Raw genomic sequence first — 17488 nt, 5'->3', positions numbered from 1 at the left:
TAAATTTCAAGTCAGAATATGGTATGCTTCAAAAGTTATGACATAATTAATTTTGCCCCTCTTAAAAATTACATAAAAAAATTCACTTGTTTTCATTATTTTTTTTTTATTTAAACACCTATAAATCAAAAGTTATGCAATTGATCCAAATTTTTTTTGAGGCTTTAGGAATACGTCAATGAATTATATCCAAAAGCAACCAGCTTGATATAGTTTCCAACAGTGAAAATAAAGCTAAATAACATCAAGGTTACCTGTTTTTTAGATTTGCCCATATCCATACATATATATGTATATTTGTATGTATATGTATACATATTTTTGGGGTGTGTTTGTTTGTATGTACAGTCTGTCGAAAACTGCCATATCAGTACACACATCCTAACATTTGTTATCACTCTGTGAGCCGCATATTTCTGATACATATATGTATATAACATAAGTATATATGTAGTTATCTATGTATGTATGTATGTATGTATATCTATGTACATATATATACACTGCCGGAATAAAGTATTGGCACAGCAAATTTTTCACAATATATGCAACAATTTTTACTCTAATATTTTTCCGCCAGTTTTGTATAAAAAATATGGTTCATTCAACAACAAAAAACATAAAAATGTAATTCCTAAACTCTGTGCAAAACTCGCGATTATTCAGCAAATTTTCATAAAGATTTTCGACCTTTTAATCAAATTTTCTTGAATCTTTTTAAGTATGCTGTTTTGCAACCCATTAAATTCTAGTAAAAAAAAATGCAAGTTCGGAGTTAATCAAAAATCGCGTTGATTTTTGAGATTCTTTTTGTTGAAGGTGTTTTGCATTTTTTCCATATAAAGTATTTTCGAAAAACATTTTTGTATGGAAGAGACTGCGTGAAAAAAATTGCCAAAAATCAACGGTAATTCCTAGCTACTTAAAACTTGCACTCCAATAAAATTGATTGGGCTACAAAGCTGCACACTCAAAAAAAATCTAAAAAATCGGATTAAAAAGTCGAAAGTTTTCATGAAAATTTGCTGAATTTTCGCGAGTTTTGCACAAAGTTTAGGAATTATATTTTTATGTTTTTTGTTGTAGAATGAACCATATTTGTATACGAAATCAGCGGAAAAATATTCGAATGAAAATTGTTACATATATTGTGAAAAATTTGCTGTGCCAATACTTTGTTCCAGCAGTGTGTGAATGTATGTACATTCGTATGTATGTAGGTTGTGTTCTATTTTTTAGGAATGCTTGAACCACAATAAGAAAATGCTGATAATTTCGCAGCAAATATTACATGTACATACATACATATATGTACCCATATCTGATGCAAAATAAACCATTCTTGTGGGAGTATGGAAACATTAATACATACAACCCGCTGCAAAATGATATCTACGGTCATGCGGTTTTGGGCTATTTTTTTTTTTTTTTTTTATACCCGAGCGCACTTGTGCACAAGGGTATTATAACTTTGTTCTTATAACGGTTGTTTGTAACAGCCAAAACGAATCGATATAGATATAGGCAAATGTATACATAAATGCTGAGAATGAAAAGAGAAATCGCTTAAGCCATGTCTGTACGTCCATCCGTCCATCCGTCTGTCTGTCCGTGTACCCGATAGCTCGCGAAAAAATTTACATATCAACGAAACTTCGTATGTAGTTGCCCTTTATCCAAGGTAGGTTGGGATTGAAAAGGGGCGACATCAGACAAGAACCACGCCCATGCCCCATATAACGGTAGTTTACAGAAATACGAAAATTGCGATAAATTAGTAACTATTTAAGCTAATTTACTCAAAATCGATATATACAATGACCTCTCAGCAGAAAATGCTACTTAGAGACATTTTTGGGAAAATGGACGTAGCACCGCCCACTTAGGCCTACATTTCAGTATCAATTTCTACCAATCTCGGTACATTTATCAACCTTGGCTCTAAAAAACGATATGTTGAATATTTTTGAAATCGGACTAAAATTACCGCCACCTACCATATAACGGTAAATTTCAGAAATACGAAAATTCGAACGAAACTGTTTGATTTCGGGAAAAATACTCTTGCTTATCATGCAGTTTACTGAAAGGTGAAAAAACGATATTTAATACGTGCGCCGGGTATATAAAGTTCGGTTTCGCCCGAACTAATACTTCTTTACTTGTTTTTATTAAATTTTAGTTTTGTCCAAGAAATACCATATACATATGTATGTATGTACATATATTAGACTGTCTCAAAACCCCAAAGTTGTTTTTTTTACGCATACCACCTCATTTTATTAGTTTTGTCTTAAAGCTATCCAAATAAAATTTGATGCAATTCGGACCACGGCAACCCGTGCCGACTAGCAGCCAAAGTTATTAGAATAAGCTTTGTGCAGTTTGCTTATTTTGTTAATTTACTCATTTTACTTCTGTATAAGACATTATTTGGAGTTCCCAAACTTTTAAGATAATGGAACCCTTACTAAATACTTTTCATTTTATGGAACCCCAAATAAAATTACTAAAAATCAAAGGCACTGCAATTTAAATATGGATAAAGACTTTTACTAGAAATAGTATACATACCTTAAATTTTAATGTGAAGAATGAAATTTTTTCACTGTTATTAAATATTGCTTTATAGTTCGATATTATGTCTGAAAGCTGTATGCGTATTAGAGTGGCCAAAAACAATAGTCGGAATTTTAATGTCGCCACCCCAGGATTGTTCCATACCGAAAACAAATATACCCTTACTATTTTTTTTTTTAAATCAAAAAATATTTAGGGAGTGCTCACAGCCCTCGATGTATATATATTTTATATAGGTTCAGTTTCGAACTTTCGGAGGCTAACTTCGAAAAATGGAGAACTTACTTTTTTTACTTATGACTCAATCTCTTAAAAAAAGTTAGTTTCGTTCAATACCCAGCAGCTTTACAGTGTTATTAATTAACTAAATTATTACAGTAAATCGCTTTTATGAAGGATTGCTTAGACATACATGTATGTACCTATATGCAAAATAATGGCAGTGAGACATTTTGACCAGTTTCGCCAATTATTTTCATTGATTATTTTTTGATTGATTTTATATAAAAGTCTAAATCATATCATTTAATAAACACAAATACAAAAATTAAAAAAAAATCAGCAGGTTTTCGCAACAACAAGCTTTGAATTCAGATTTTTTAGTGAGATTTCAAGTTCTCGATTTTATGCATTTTTTCCCACATAAAGTGTGTTCCAAAATTTTCTAAATGGATGAAAATGTATGACACCGTCAGAAAAAACAATCAAAAATCATCGGGATATTGCAGAAACTTGCACTTTTATTTAATGGACTATAAAACTGCCAACTCAGAATATTTCTAAAAATTCTGAATGAAAAGCTTGTTGTTGCGATAACTTACTTTTCCTACTGCGTATTCACAATAGAATTCAGCGGTTTGTAAATATTTCTCACGACCCTTATTTTAATTTTTTAGTGCTTTTATTTTTCACTTTTTGTAATTTTTTAATCTATAATGTGTTATGTGATTTTTTGTTATATATTGACATTTTATGCTAAATTTCTATATTTTATGATTGTGCCAAAACAGGATGAATTGTGCCAAAAGTGCCTCTGAGAATGAAAGTGCCAAAAATGGCACTATTGTGCCTACTTTTCCATCACTGGGTAGCATCCAATTTCGACCTGAATTTATTTTTTGTATAAGTGTAAGCTGAAACCCCTGTTTCACAACGATATATTGTCATAGACGGAAGCAAGGTTAAGGTAGTATTTTTAGCTACTTCATGGTATTCACTTCTAACACTAACTCAAAACTCATTCAGAGACACAGACTCAGATGTGTGTTTCAATATCGAAGTACTCCGAAGTTCTATGAATACTACATAAATGGATTTTGCACCCAATCGATATTACTTCCGAAAAATAACAGATCTTTTCTCAGGAGGTTTAAAGCATAGACAGAGGGCAGCGTTGATCCGTATGAACTCGTTAATTTGGATTTGTACAATTGACAAACGAGCTCACTTATTTGCATAAACAGCCTGTATTTGCTTTAACTCACGCATTTTCCTATACCAAATGCGCACAAGCAGCCAAACAAATGCACGACATGTTTGGGAATTAACTGGGATCCGGGGAATTTTCGATGACAACACTGGTAAAAATGGCCAGATGTTGTCTTTTGTAGAAGTAAGCAAACAAAACATGTTAGTCTCGCGTCCGCGATAGCCAAGTGGTGAGAGTTGCAGGTTCGATCCTCGGTTGAAGCGATTGCGAAAAAATTTTTTTTTTTTTTTTTATTGTATCATTCAAATTCTTTTTTTTATTTATATATTTAATTTTACTTTATTTTATTTTATATCACATTTTTTATTTTACTATTACTTAATTTAAATTTTTAGAGTTGAATTTTATTAAAAAGTCAACAACAACTAACTGAGAGCAACGTAAAAAAATATAGAACTTATAAAAAAATAATGAAAACGAAATAAATGAAAATTCTAATGGCCGTGGGACTCGAACCCAGAACCTTGCGGCTCGGCTCGTTAGTCCGCAATACTGCCGTCTGTCAGGGCAAAATTGTTATTTTTATTAAAATGCGGCTTATTTTTCAAGAAATATTTTCTTCAAAACGGTATAACTAATGAGTAGAGGAAAGTAGGATTTTCATTCCTCTACCAAAAAGTAATGCGATGGGTCCGTTAAGGGTCTACGAAAAGAAAAGTCGCGCATACTCGCGCCAACAGAAGCCAACTTTAGCAGTTGTTCCAAATAACATAAAGTATATAAAACTCTACGGATTAATGTAATTTTTGTATATTTAGCATCATATTGTTTATAAGATGTGTCTTGACAAACCTGAAGTCAATTTTCAAAAACCGAAAATAACGAATTCAATATGGTGTCCAAGAAATAAAAAAAAAATTACTGAATTTTCATGAAATTTGGTATTTTGAGGTTCTTAAGTTCGCTTATTACAAATTTCAAACTAGTTTTAGAAATTTCAAAATTCAAAATCCAATATGGTTTCATATATTTTTTTTAATTCTCATTTAAAAAAATTCAAACCTGAATAACGTTATTTAAAAATGAGAAAACTTTAGTTTTGGAAATAAAAATAAAATCTTAAAAAATTCTTTGGGCTGAACATATAGCAGGCGGCCCCAACTACCCCCCATTTATAAATATAATTACTGTTATTAATTCATAATTTGAACATAAATTTATTTTAAATATGTTCGATCAAATGCAATATTGTGTTACTCAACTAAAAATTACAGTTGATTTGACAGATTTCAACTGAAAAAGTTTGAATGTAATATAGAACTCGAGATCAGTGAGCCTTAAAACGTAGTGCGTTTACTTCTTGGGAAATTCTCCTTATTTTTACAGCCCATTCGAAAGCTGTCAAATCTCAAGTTTTTAATTTCACGTAAAATTCGTGACTAGCATGTCTAAAACCCTTACCAGTAGCATTTAAAAAACATTTTCTTATTATCAGAAAAATTTACAGTCAGTTTGACAGCTGACAACTCTCAAAGCTTTAATTTGACGTAAAATTCGTGATCAGCATATTTAAAATCCTTATCAGTAACGTTTTTAAAAAGATTCTCTGATTTTTATAAAAAATGGCAGTCCCTTTGACAGCTGTCGACTGTCAAACTTTTAATTTGACATAAAGTTAGTGACTAGCGTGCCTAAAATCCTAATAAGTGGTATTTTCAAACAAATTTTCTTATTTTTAGAGAAATTAGCTGTTGATTTGACAGCTGTCAACTATCAAACTAAAAACTTTATGGCATATTCAGATTTAGCATAACAAAAATACTACGATGATGCATTTTTATTATAATCGTAACAGCCCTTCTAATTTCTCGCGTAAAACATAGCTTCTCCGACCACTGTGCGCCGTGCTTATTCATACCGAATTTTAACAGCAAAAAATTTATGTTTTCACGGAACCCTGGTGACTTTTCTACGGAACCCTTTAGGAAGCTGTGCCCTACAGTATTATGGCTTAATATAAAGGAAATCTACGTTTTTGGTTTTTTACCAGAAGTTAGGATTTTTTCCTAAGGACCACAAATTATAATAAGTATACATATTTCCAAAAGTTTACACAAAATGTGGATATATGGGTATCAATTAAAAGAAAAATTCGAAACAAGAATAATTATAGCCTTTTTTTGTCAAAAATGTCCTTTAAAAAATATTATCCTTCAAGATTTTTAATTTTGAATGCATTTTGAAAAACCCTAGTTTAATTTAAATTCTAAAAATATAAACAAGGATATTCAAGGATAAATATCTTTTCTTTTAATTAATTTTTTCGATGTCCTTGTAAGAAATTCTGCCGTCCAATTAAAAATATAGAGATGCAGATTTACTATAAATGCGTTCAAATATGGGGAAACATCGAATTTTTCGCATTTCCAAAGTTTTCATGGACGACTAATTCAAGTTATTAGCTAAAACTTCAACTAAAAGTCGGCACGGGTTATCGTTATCCTACGGTTAATCTTGCCATACAAATATGATTTCTGGATAGGTATTCTATCGGAATCCGCAATAAAATTTTACTTTTTGCAAAAACCCGATGTTTAACACCTTACTAAATATATCTCATCATAAGTGTTCGAAAATAAATTACAAAAAAGTGTTGATTCTCACAAAATAAACCATCTCGTCATAAAGAAAAATATTTTAAAAATAGTTCTTGAAAAACCCCCATTTTTTTTAACCACATTTTTTATAGAGAATTAAACAAGGATTACGATGGTATAATTTTAAATCACTTCACTTCACAATCAACTTCAAAAAGTTCAGCTGTTAATAGCTAAGTTAGCTTAAGGACAATCTTGACCTTCTTATATTTATATAGAAATGTTAAGCCCGTTTCTTTAGCTTTAAAATGACGTTAAGATGAAGTCTCTACGATGAGCAGAACCCGAGATACAACGATTTGAAGAAGTACATGATTAGTCAGAATCACGAAAAAATGCAAACTTTGACAGATCTCCGAAGAAAAAAATAAATAAAAAAAGCTTTGTTCATGTATAGAACCCATAAAAAAATGTTAAGCCAATCGAAAGTGTGACACCAAATTTGGTGTCCGATATGAAAAAGAATGTCTCATATGTATATGTGTGTATGTAAAGGATTTTCAGATCTTTGGGCAGTGCGGTTAACGAATCTTCAAATATATACTCAAAAAATATATTTTCAATGGATCTTAAGCGAGAATTAGTTTTTCGAAAAATTTTTTGGAACTAGGCTCACTTATGTCAAATATTTTTATCTTGAAAACCACTTCACCAATCAGTACCATATTTGATATTCGCATTGCGACTGACCTTCTTACATACTGTCTTGAAAATTTTTGAAATCGGACAAAAACCACGCCCTCTGGAAGTATCGCTAACATTGAGTTTTCAAAATTTATCGTTTTTTACGTATAACCCTTTAAGCATTTGAAAAAAATTAATCACACAATAATTTGATGATGGAAGAAAATGCGTAATACCGTCAAACTTGAAAGGGCTATCCTTACTAATATTATAAATCCGAAAGTGTGTTTGTTTGTTTGCTACGCTTTCACGCTTCAACTACTCACCCGATCTTCATTTGTACACTGGTGTCATTTAGCCCAACTTAAATTTAATATCGATTAGACAAGGGGACGTAGTACCTCCCATAGAAGGGTAAGTACCTGTAAATAGTATGCAGTACACAATACTCATATCTGTAATAAGAAAATTTTGAGTAATTTGTTCGGATTTTGAGGATTTTCCGTTTGTTTTTGAGGAATTTGGTAATTTTTTGTGGCAACACTGATTTAGAAAGTTAGATGATTTACTAAAAGATGGATATCAATCGTAATGGGGTTTAAAAGTTTTTACTGGTGACCTTTATTTAGGAGGGTTGCCACCAGCGTTGCGAAAGCGTTCGCTGGAAAATCGTCACTTTACCCTAAAAATATCGTCATTTCGACAAAAAATCGTCAAATTTTTGTTTATTGTATTTTTTTAACAAAATAAAAATTCAAAGGAATTACATACAATGAGTCGTATGCATAAAAACTAAGTAATTGCGTTTTCTTAAAATTGCCTACCTTTAACTTAAATTTATTTGAACAAATTGAGTAAAAGGTCTGATATTTTAAGAAAAAGCATGTTCTTAGGTTTTATGCATACGGCCCAATAAATATGGACACACATTACGAAACCAAATGAAACCCACATTGTATAAAATTATTTTATTATCGGTGTACCAGTTACCGAATTATCGTAAACGAAGCTTGATAATTTTTCTGGTAACTGGTAAACTGCAATCAGCTCTTCGATATTTATTCAATTTAAAATCCGCCCGCTGCCGAAAGGCATACCGCATATGAGTAAGTAAAATCCTTTAAATTTTCAGTTACAATTTTTTTTTTTTTTTTAGGAAAACAGCTACGAGTCCGCTTTTGATAAACCTAGTTTACCAGACTAACAAAAGAAAACTGAAAAGGACGTTCACAGTTGATAAAATTACCGAGTGTCAACCAGCTACCAAAATGGATCGTCAAAACGTCATTGAGCTAAAAAAAACGTCAAAACGACGACAAAATCGTTAATTCGGCAACCCTGGTTGCCACGTGTTTGAAAAATCAAATTCAACTTAATTTGTAACTGAATTGAAATATTTATCGCAATGTTAGACGAAAGAGATGCCAAAAGGTTTTAGTTTAAAAATTCTTTTGGAAAAGATTTCTACCCATATGAAAGTAGAATTTTTTTAACTTATACCCAACATTTCCGAAACATTAAAATATGAGTGTCAAGGTCAATATATTTGCACCGTTCTTTCGAATTTCAAATATAAGAGGTCGAAGTAAAGACTTTGGCCGGTAGATGTGTCAGAACTTTTTATCGGTACAGGATGATTTGAAATTTGATGATACTAAAAACCGACACTATGCGAGACCTCTCTTCAGTAGGAAACGGCTGCATGGATTTAGATGAAATATGGCACCCTGATCGTTTATAGCTCTGATAACATTTGGAATAGTAAACTAGTAAAAAAATAGATGAAACGATACCATGCAGGTATCTATAACTTTACTTGGAAGTAGTATCGAAGGAAAGTATCGATACACGAAAAATATCGGATCTAAAGTATCGATACCTACTCGTATCGGTACTTTTGGCTATGAAAGTACTACGTGTGAACTCAATTGAATTTAATTTTTTAAGTAATAAATTAATCATTCTTGGCGAATCTTAAACTCCGAATAATAAAAATTAATAATGCAAGAACTGAAAATAAATAAAACAACAAAACATTACAAAACTATGTATATCTGCGGACTTTTGACAAAACAACTTTCTTGCTTTCTGTAGGTTGGAATTTAGAGTTAATTTTAAGGAGCTTCCAAATAAGAATTAAAAATTTTTATTTAACTCTCTTTGAGATAGCATCTTGAACTACTCCTATTAACGATTAAAAATATCATTTGTTGCTTTGAAGAGAAAATGACCTCAATCGAGAGAAGTTGTTTTGTCAAATTGTCCACTGATATTTTTAATGATGAATGGTATTTAACAGAGATAATCAGGGCTATCACGGAATCCATCGTAGAAAATCTACGAATTCAAATGCCTGCTACGAATACGAAAAAATTGCTATCACTGAATCCGAGTGAACTCGAAAATATCGTTGCCAGCTTCGAATGCTGATTCGAAATCAGTTAGTGCAAAGGAAACAACAGACATTTATGTATGTCATTTTGCTCACGCTGCCCAATCAGGCGCAATGGCAGAGTGTGCAAGGTACTAGACAGGCAATTGAGAGAGCCGAGTTCGAGTACGAGTCGTGGGGCAGTGGAGATTTTTTTCTTTTTTTATTTAGTTTTTGTTTATTTTTTTAATAAATATTTTTTTTTAAGTTTATTTTTAGCTCAGATTTTATTATTTTAAATAGAAAATTTTTTTTTTTAAATTAATTTTTATGATATTAAAGTAATTTAGTTTATTTCCTAATAAATTGTTGCTAAACTATTATTTCCTCGATTCATGCAAAATATTAATTCATTAAATAGCGTCTACCAGATGAATGCGTGTATGTACATACATATGTATGTATGTATAGCATTGGTATTTTACGTGTACGTTTACACAAATATATGGGATTATATCAAACTATAACAAATTTGGAGTATAATAAATATTTAATATTAAAAATAATGCAGCTTTCTTACACTATTTTTAAGATTGAATGATTTTAAATTTTGTTGCGACAGCATAATCTCGTCGTAGAGTATCTGTACGAATCTTCATTACGAACGGATTCAATGAAGGCTCTCTACGAATTTCGAATTTACGTTCGTAGCCATTCGGATTCTGTGATAGCACTTTCGTAGATTTCACGAAAATCGAAGCTACGATGGATTCTGTGATAGCCCTGAATACCTTGAAAAACTTTACAAGAAGTTAATCTCGTATAACCTTAGAACCGTGGGTTGGGCACTCAGTGCCCATATTCATGTTTGATGTTGAATTTCGGGGGTTCGGGAAGTCCTATTTGATTTTTTATCATAGGCAGATATATTGTACCTTAGTTTATAAGTTGAAACAATTTCACGTGTATAACTCTTATAGTAAAAAAGTAAATTGTTTTTAAAAAGTTGATTACAAGCTGTTTTTAGGTAAAAAAGACAACAAATAAAAACTTTACCTTTTAATAGTAATTTCAAAGGTGTGATTAAATGAAAAATTACCTTGTCTTCAAGACCGACCTTTAAAAGAAAAATCTTTGGATTTTTGCTCGTTTCACTTAAGCACAGTGTGCAATGAACTAAAATAAAATATTTTAAATCGATTTTTTGGTTTTTGCGACCATGGAAATTGATTTCCTGATGCAGGAACAGCAACACACATTCAATACTTGAAGGTCGCTGGCGCTTAAACAGCCATAAAGCACTGGACGATTCATATTAGTGGAGGACAAAATACGAAAGGAAATTCGCGATGGTATCGGGTTTCGATATGAGTATTTTTTTCGATACCTACTCAGTACCTGGTTCAAAAGTATCGATACAAAAATTACTTGTTATCGAACAAAAAGTATCGAGTATGTACTTTTATTTGTTCATATCGTTGCATCCCTAGGAGTAGTTTCTAGGGGTTTTAATTCAACTTTAAGGCGTTTTAACGCCATGCGGGTGCACTTGTATACATATATTCTACTCGTAGTATGTACACGCCTATAACAGATTATGTAACCTAGTTAGATTAGTTTTCAATAAAACACACAAGTCTTCATACATAAATTGATTAAAAACCATGTCTAAATGTGTTTTTGTATGTATACATGTATGAATGTACATAAATATGTATGAAATATTTTTTTTTTTTTATTAAATATGATCATGCGCGCGCTTTTGAGTTCTCAAGTTAGTCAAAACAGGTATTTTCTAACCTTATATTAATAAAATCTAATTTGAAATTAATTACAATCTGTTTCTAACTACTACGTAAAATCTATTTTTTTTCTAAAGTATTCAGCGCCGCACTGATAACAGAGTAGTCTAATGCTCTCATGCCCTTGCCCTTGTTGGATTCGTTATTGAAATGCTTTTCAACAATGACTTAAATAAGTAAATTTATGTTTGCTTCCAAAATTTACTCATTCCAAATATATTTCAATTAAAATTATTACTAATAAAAATTTCTCTATGGTAGAAACACGTAAGCAATATAATATTATTACCCTCAATTATATAATACAAACACCCCCAGTCATTTGAATAGCACACCCTTTTGATCCTCAATACCTACGGGTATACTTTTGTTTGTTTAACAGGCGGTTTCACCAGCAATTTAAATGGTAAATGATTTTTTTATTTTCGGAAATTGGCTGTCATATTGATACATTTTTTTTTTAATTTCACAAATGTAGATTTTAAAATTTTATGCAAATTTAAGAAATATGTCAACAAGGGGAGGGGGGGGCAACATTTTAAAGAAAGAGCCCGTAATATGCATGTGAAGATGCTGAGAAAAGAATACGAAAACTTTATAGCACTGGCCCAGTGGAGAATAAATGCAACATTATTTGAAGAAAAGAAAGCGCTATAATAGCGTTGATATTGAAATTGACACTGAAAGGATAATAGAAAGATACGCAAAAGCAAAAGGCAAAATTGAGTTTGAAATTTAAATTATTCTAATCGAAATTCGGAATAAATTGTTATGTTACGTATAACTTTTTATATTGTGTTTTTTTACAAAATATTTAGTGTAATTGTTTTATAATATATGTTTTATAAACTTTTATTACAGGGACTCTTTAAATGGACCTTGCGCCGAATTCACAAAATGAAACTTCCTAAAACTAAAATTATATCACAAAACACTTTACTTGACACGTCATAAAAATTACTCGAACCTATATTTGCATGAAAAATAACTTCAAGCAGGTTGAATGCTTGTAGATCATATAGCTCGAACTTTGATTGGTCACTCCCGGATGACTGAAGTTAGATGCATGTAATTTAACGTTATTTGACAAGTTTATCCCAATCGCCCCCCTCAAGTAAAATCCTGTATCCGCTACTGATATACATATGTACATTAGGGTGGTCCAAACAAAGTAAAGCCGGAATTTAAATGTTCTCACCATTTATATTTATTCTATGTATGTACATCGAAAAACCCATTGGTTTTTTTTTAACAAAATATATTTAAGGTTCACCCAAGGCGCTCAAAGTGTCCCATGTATTTTTTGTCTGAAAAAAAAACAATTTACGTAGAAATGGTATTGAATCTGTATTTTTCAATCGACAAACTCAAGGGTTTATACCCAATTGTTTATTTAATATTTCTTAATATTAATTATGTATTTTCATAGGTCACACAAAAACACGAAAAATGCAATGGGGACCCATGAAAATTGTTAATATTACAAAATTGTTAAATAAACTATTTGGTAGTATTTTTTGAAGTCGTATGAAAAGAAATAGAGTTGGACCTTTAAAAAATATTTAATTTCAAGGATTGTATACCATTTCTACGAAAAATAGTTTTCCCGCATATAAAAAACACGTGAAACTGTTAGCACTTTAAACGACCTATAAATATTCTTTATTTAAAAAAAAAATCCTAAAGGGGCGAGAACTTTTTAAGTTCCGAGTTTAGTTTTTTCGCATGCATTTTTGGACCACCCCAATGGGCACATATAATAAAATAAATTTTTTATTGGCAGTGGGGCGATGAAAAAAAGCAAACACAAAAATAACTTGTCAACTCTCCAACTACGAATTGAGCACTTGCTTATCGCACCGCACATAATTTCTTATGCGCGTGGCTGCCTCAATTCAACTCTCAGGAGAGTGCCGAACCTATCGCCTGCCAGGACGCACATCCAGCGCACTAGAACAGTACGACATGGAGGCGAGGCAAGCGATTATCCGAATTTTAATTTGCTCTATCACAAGTGTAACGCTGTTTAAATTAATTTATGAAATCTAAACCGCTGACTGCTTGTGAATAGCGTTCTACCGAATGATTACTAGTTATGCACATTTTTATTTAATAAGAAAAACAAACACACATCCTTTCCATACTAAATTTGACAGAACCAAGCACAAGCGCGCGCGACTTGAACCATAGCCGCGAAGAACAAGCAAAAGCACTAAAAACTACCGCCAGCTCATCAACAAACTCGGCCAACACAGCTAGCCACGCGGTGCTGGTTGATTCGTGTAGTTAGAGTAAGCATTTATCGCACATAGCAAAGGCAAGTCTCAATTCTATTTTTGTATGAATGCTTTTTGTTTTGCTTGAACAGTCGAAAAGGCTGTTGAGAATTACATTGGCTAAAAGATGTGGAATAAGTTGGCCTTCCATATTTATGCAGGGAAGTAAAAATGTAAATTAAGGATAGAATAGAACTGAAAAAATTATATAGAATTTAAAAAGTTAGTGAGAAATATTGATTTCAATAGATTTGTAAAATGTGCATACATATATACTCAGGTTTGTACATAAGTTTATACATACATACATATGTACATATGTATATATATTTATATAAATTGATAAGACTACATCATATAGGATTTGGTCTATTTACATAAATGTGTACATAAATTTGTGCATTTTGATACGCATATATTCATAGGTACTAGGTATATATGATATATAAAATATCTAGAATTCAGATATTATAGAATTATTTGAATAATACCTACGCACATACATACACATATGTACCTATGTACATATGTATATATGTATGTATATGTATGTACCTATGTATGTACATAAAATCTTATTGTGCCTCTCTAAATTAACTTTATTGTATTCTTTTGCTATATACATATCGCACACCGTATTCAAAAGGGTCACAACTCAAAATAATACGTTCGTCAGAAAATGCAAAAAACTATTTCGTATCACATGCTAAACATACATATGGGCAAGGGCGACTTTACCTTGGGTTTTTTTAACAAATTATAACAAAAATTTGCTCCAGATTTTGCTGAAAGGTAAATAAAAGCTCTGTGTACATTTTTAGCGCATAATTTCAAAAATGCCATATTTTGCGTTGTGACTCTTTCGAAGACGGTGTGCGATATGTATGTATATACAAACACATAGTTACCTTAATATAGAAAGGCGCTATCTCACATCGTCGCTGAAATACAAAAGCCGTAACTAACTAAATATCCAAAATTTACTTTCTGATTGATTATGTATGATACATTTTATCAAATTATAAGTCCACAAATCGTTTTATGCAATAAAATATTTTAGTTAGTTACGGCCTTTTTTGCATTTCAGCGACGTTGTGAGATAGCGCCTTTTTATATTAAGGTGGCGATACTCAACTAGATGTATGGACATAACAGTGACATAGACCGGTTCTGTCAATTCATTGATGCAAGAAAAGTGAAAAAGCGGGTTTTCTGATTTTTCTTGTGTGGAAAGTAAGTAAACTAAACCGCTTTGATAAATATAAAGTAGATTGATTATTCTCCAGCTTTAGAATCAAAATATACATACTATACTTACATATGTATGTATATGTACATTCGGGTGGTCCAAAAACAGTAAAGTCGGAATTGTAATACTCTCACCCCCTAGGATTGTTCTATATCGAAAAAAGTATACCCCAGGTCAAAGTTTTCCATGTATTTTTATATGGGGAAAAAACAACTTTTCGTAGAAATGGTATAGAATTCTTTAAACCCAATATTTTTCGATCGGAAGCTCTGGTTCTCTTCAGGAGTCTTTCAATAATAATACCCAATTGTTTATTTAATCATTTTTTAATACTAACGATTTTTTATGCATCCCCCCATTGCATTTTTCGGGATTTTTCTTTGGGTTCTTGGCGGACCTATAAAGTATAGTTGCGATGAAAAAATTTTTAAATAAACAATTGGGTATTATTACTGGGAATCTCTTGCAGATAAACCTAGTTTTCCGATAGAAAAATATTGATTTTTAAGAATTCGATACCATTTCTACGAAAAATTGTTTCTTGCCCATATAAACTACATAGAAAACTTTGGGCGCTTTGAGCGACCTCTATGTATATTTTCATTACAAAATAAAAAATAGGGGTATCCTTTTTTTCGATATAGAATAATCCTAGGGGGTAAGAGCATTACAATTCCGACTTTACTTTTTCACATGCATTTCTGGACTACCCTAATATACATATACATATGTAGTAGGTTTATTACAATTATTTATATGAACATATACATATACATACGAGTTATGTAACTTTATCGACAAGTGGCATGCACAGCAACTGCACACAGCTAGCACGATTTCAATAGCCATATTCATAAAAAGTAAAATAGGGCTATAGAGGTTTACAAATTTTCCTTTTATAAAGCAGTTAAAGTCTTCTTTATTTTTTATGAATTTGGGGGTAAATGTTTGCAAATCACCACATATGTACATATGTAAATGCATACGTACATATGTATACCTGTGTTCAACTAATTAGCACCGAAATTAAAAATGATAAATATAGTTTGCAACTCATGATTATTTATTTATCTTTAATAATTTTAATTTAAAATATAATTCAATCTACAACGGAAACCACATAAATAAAAGTTTCAAAGCTTCCACAAATTTAAAAAATTCATCAAACTTAAAGTGTTCATCGAAATTTCCAATTTTTTAATCAGAATATTTCGAAAATGTTCGATTATGCAGTTTTGTAACGCATGATCAAGATCTATTTTTACATGACAAAAAAAATCCGCAACACCCTCTACAAAATAATTCTAAAAAATCAACGGTAATTTTTAGCGACTTGAAACGTGCAGTTTATTGGACTAAAATTGAATGGGCTAAAAAATGGCATATTCGAAAATTTTCTTAATATTCTGATTAAAAATTTGGAAATTTTGATGAAATTTTTTTATGTTTGACTATTTTTTTTAATTTGTGCAAGCTTTGAAACCTTTATTTATGTGGTTTCTGTTATAGATTGGATTATATTTTAAATGAAAATTATAAGAAATAAATAAATAAACATATGTACTAAATTGCAAACAATACAATTTTTAATTTCGGTGCTAATTAGTTGAAAGCATATATACATGCATATATATGTATGTACGTATGTATACATTGAACTAAAATTTTAACAAATGTATAGATATGAATATGTATATGTATGCATGTACATATATTACGTATGCGAAAAATATCATTCGCAGGACCAAAAGATAAATTGGTGTTTAAAAATGTCCACAAGATTTTCCTTATACATACATACATACATGTGTGTGTCGTTTTACTTACCTGTTTCCTTCATTACTCGTTCATCTTCCGTAAGCACAGTGAGTGCTGACATGGCACCTGTTCCGCTGGACATACATTGCTGCTGGCGCTGGACTGCATTAACAATCTGAGGATGGAAATATACGTACATACATACATATGTACATATATATGTACACAAATCCAAATTTTAAGGTATTTTTTATATACACTTAATAAACACAAATTTTTCCACACATAAAAACATAAATGTGTGTATGTATGTATTTGTAATACCACATTTTTTGCGTCTCTTGCCAAAGAACTCACTTACCATACGCATCGGTGTTTTACGCAGGTAACTCATATTTCACCTTTTGTATAAAATTACTCTACTAAAAAAACAAGAGCTAAGCATAAGCTTTTGGAATCACTATGAAGAGAACGAGCAAGCAACAGCAGCTTTTGCACGACCAAAGCGAACTGAAAACAAATATCTAATAGAAAGATCACTTAAGGCCCGTTTACATACAACTTTGGCGTTGCGTTGGCGTTGGCGTTGGTTTGACAGAACGCACGTTAAAAGTATGCTTGCTACAATGAACGCTTGGCGGCGAATCCTTGGGCCACTAAATTAACATATTAACGACAGATAAATTAATATTTCATATCAATAATTGCATTAAAAACGATATTTCTTGCCCGCACTTGATTA

At 31.3% G+C, this 17488-nt stretch overlaps 1 protein-coding gene across 1 annotated transcript in view; it reads right to left on the bottom strand.

The window, feature by feature from the left end:
• The window catches only part of LOC118739213 (short/branched chain specific acyl-CoA dehydrogenase, mitochondrial-like), a 46375-nt gene extending 29107 nt beyond the window's left edge, over positions 1-17268 (bottom strand). Inside the window, exons 1-2 of the mRNA XM_036470402.1 lie at positions 17108-17268; positions 16816-16921 (exon numbers count right to left, since the gene is read on the bottom strand). Of these exons, the coding sequence (XP_036326295.1) occupies positions 16816-16921; positions 17108-17140 (139 nt within the window). The 5' untranslated portion in view covers positions 17141-17268. The remainder of the gene's footprint in view (positions 1-16815; positions 16922-17107) is intronic.
• Between the last annotated feature and the right edge of the window lie 220 nt (positions 17269-17488).

The sequence above is a fragment of the Rhagoletis pomonella genome, unplaced genomic scaffold, assembly GCF_013731165.1.
Source record: "Rhagoletis pomonella isolate Grant_MI unplaced genomic scaffold, Rhpom_1.0 Rhpom_scaffold_00005, whole genome shotgun sequence".
Classification (NCBI taxonomy): Eukaryota; Metazoa; Arthropoda; class Insecta; order Diptera; family Tephritidae; genus Rhagoletis; species Rhagoletis pomonella.
Note: the sequence above shows the minus strand (reverse complement) of the source record. Positions and strands in the feature narration are given on the sequence as shown.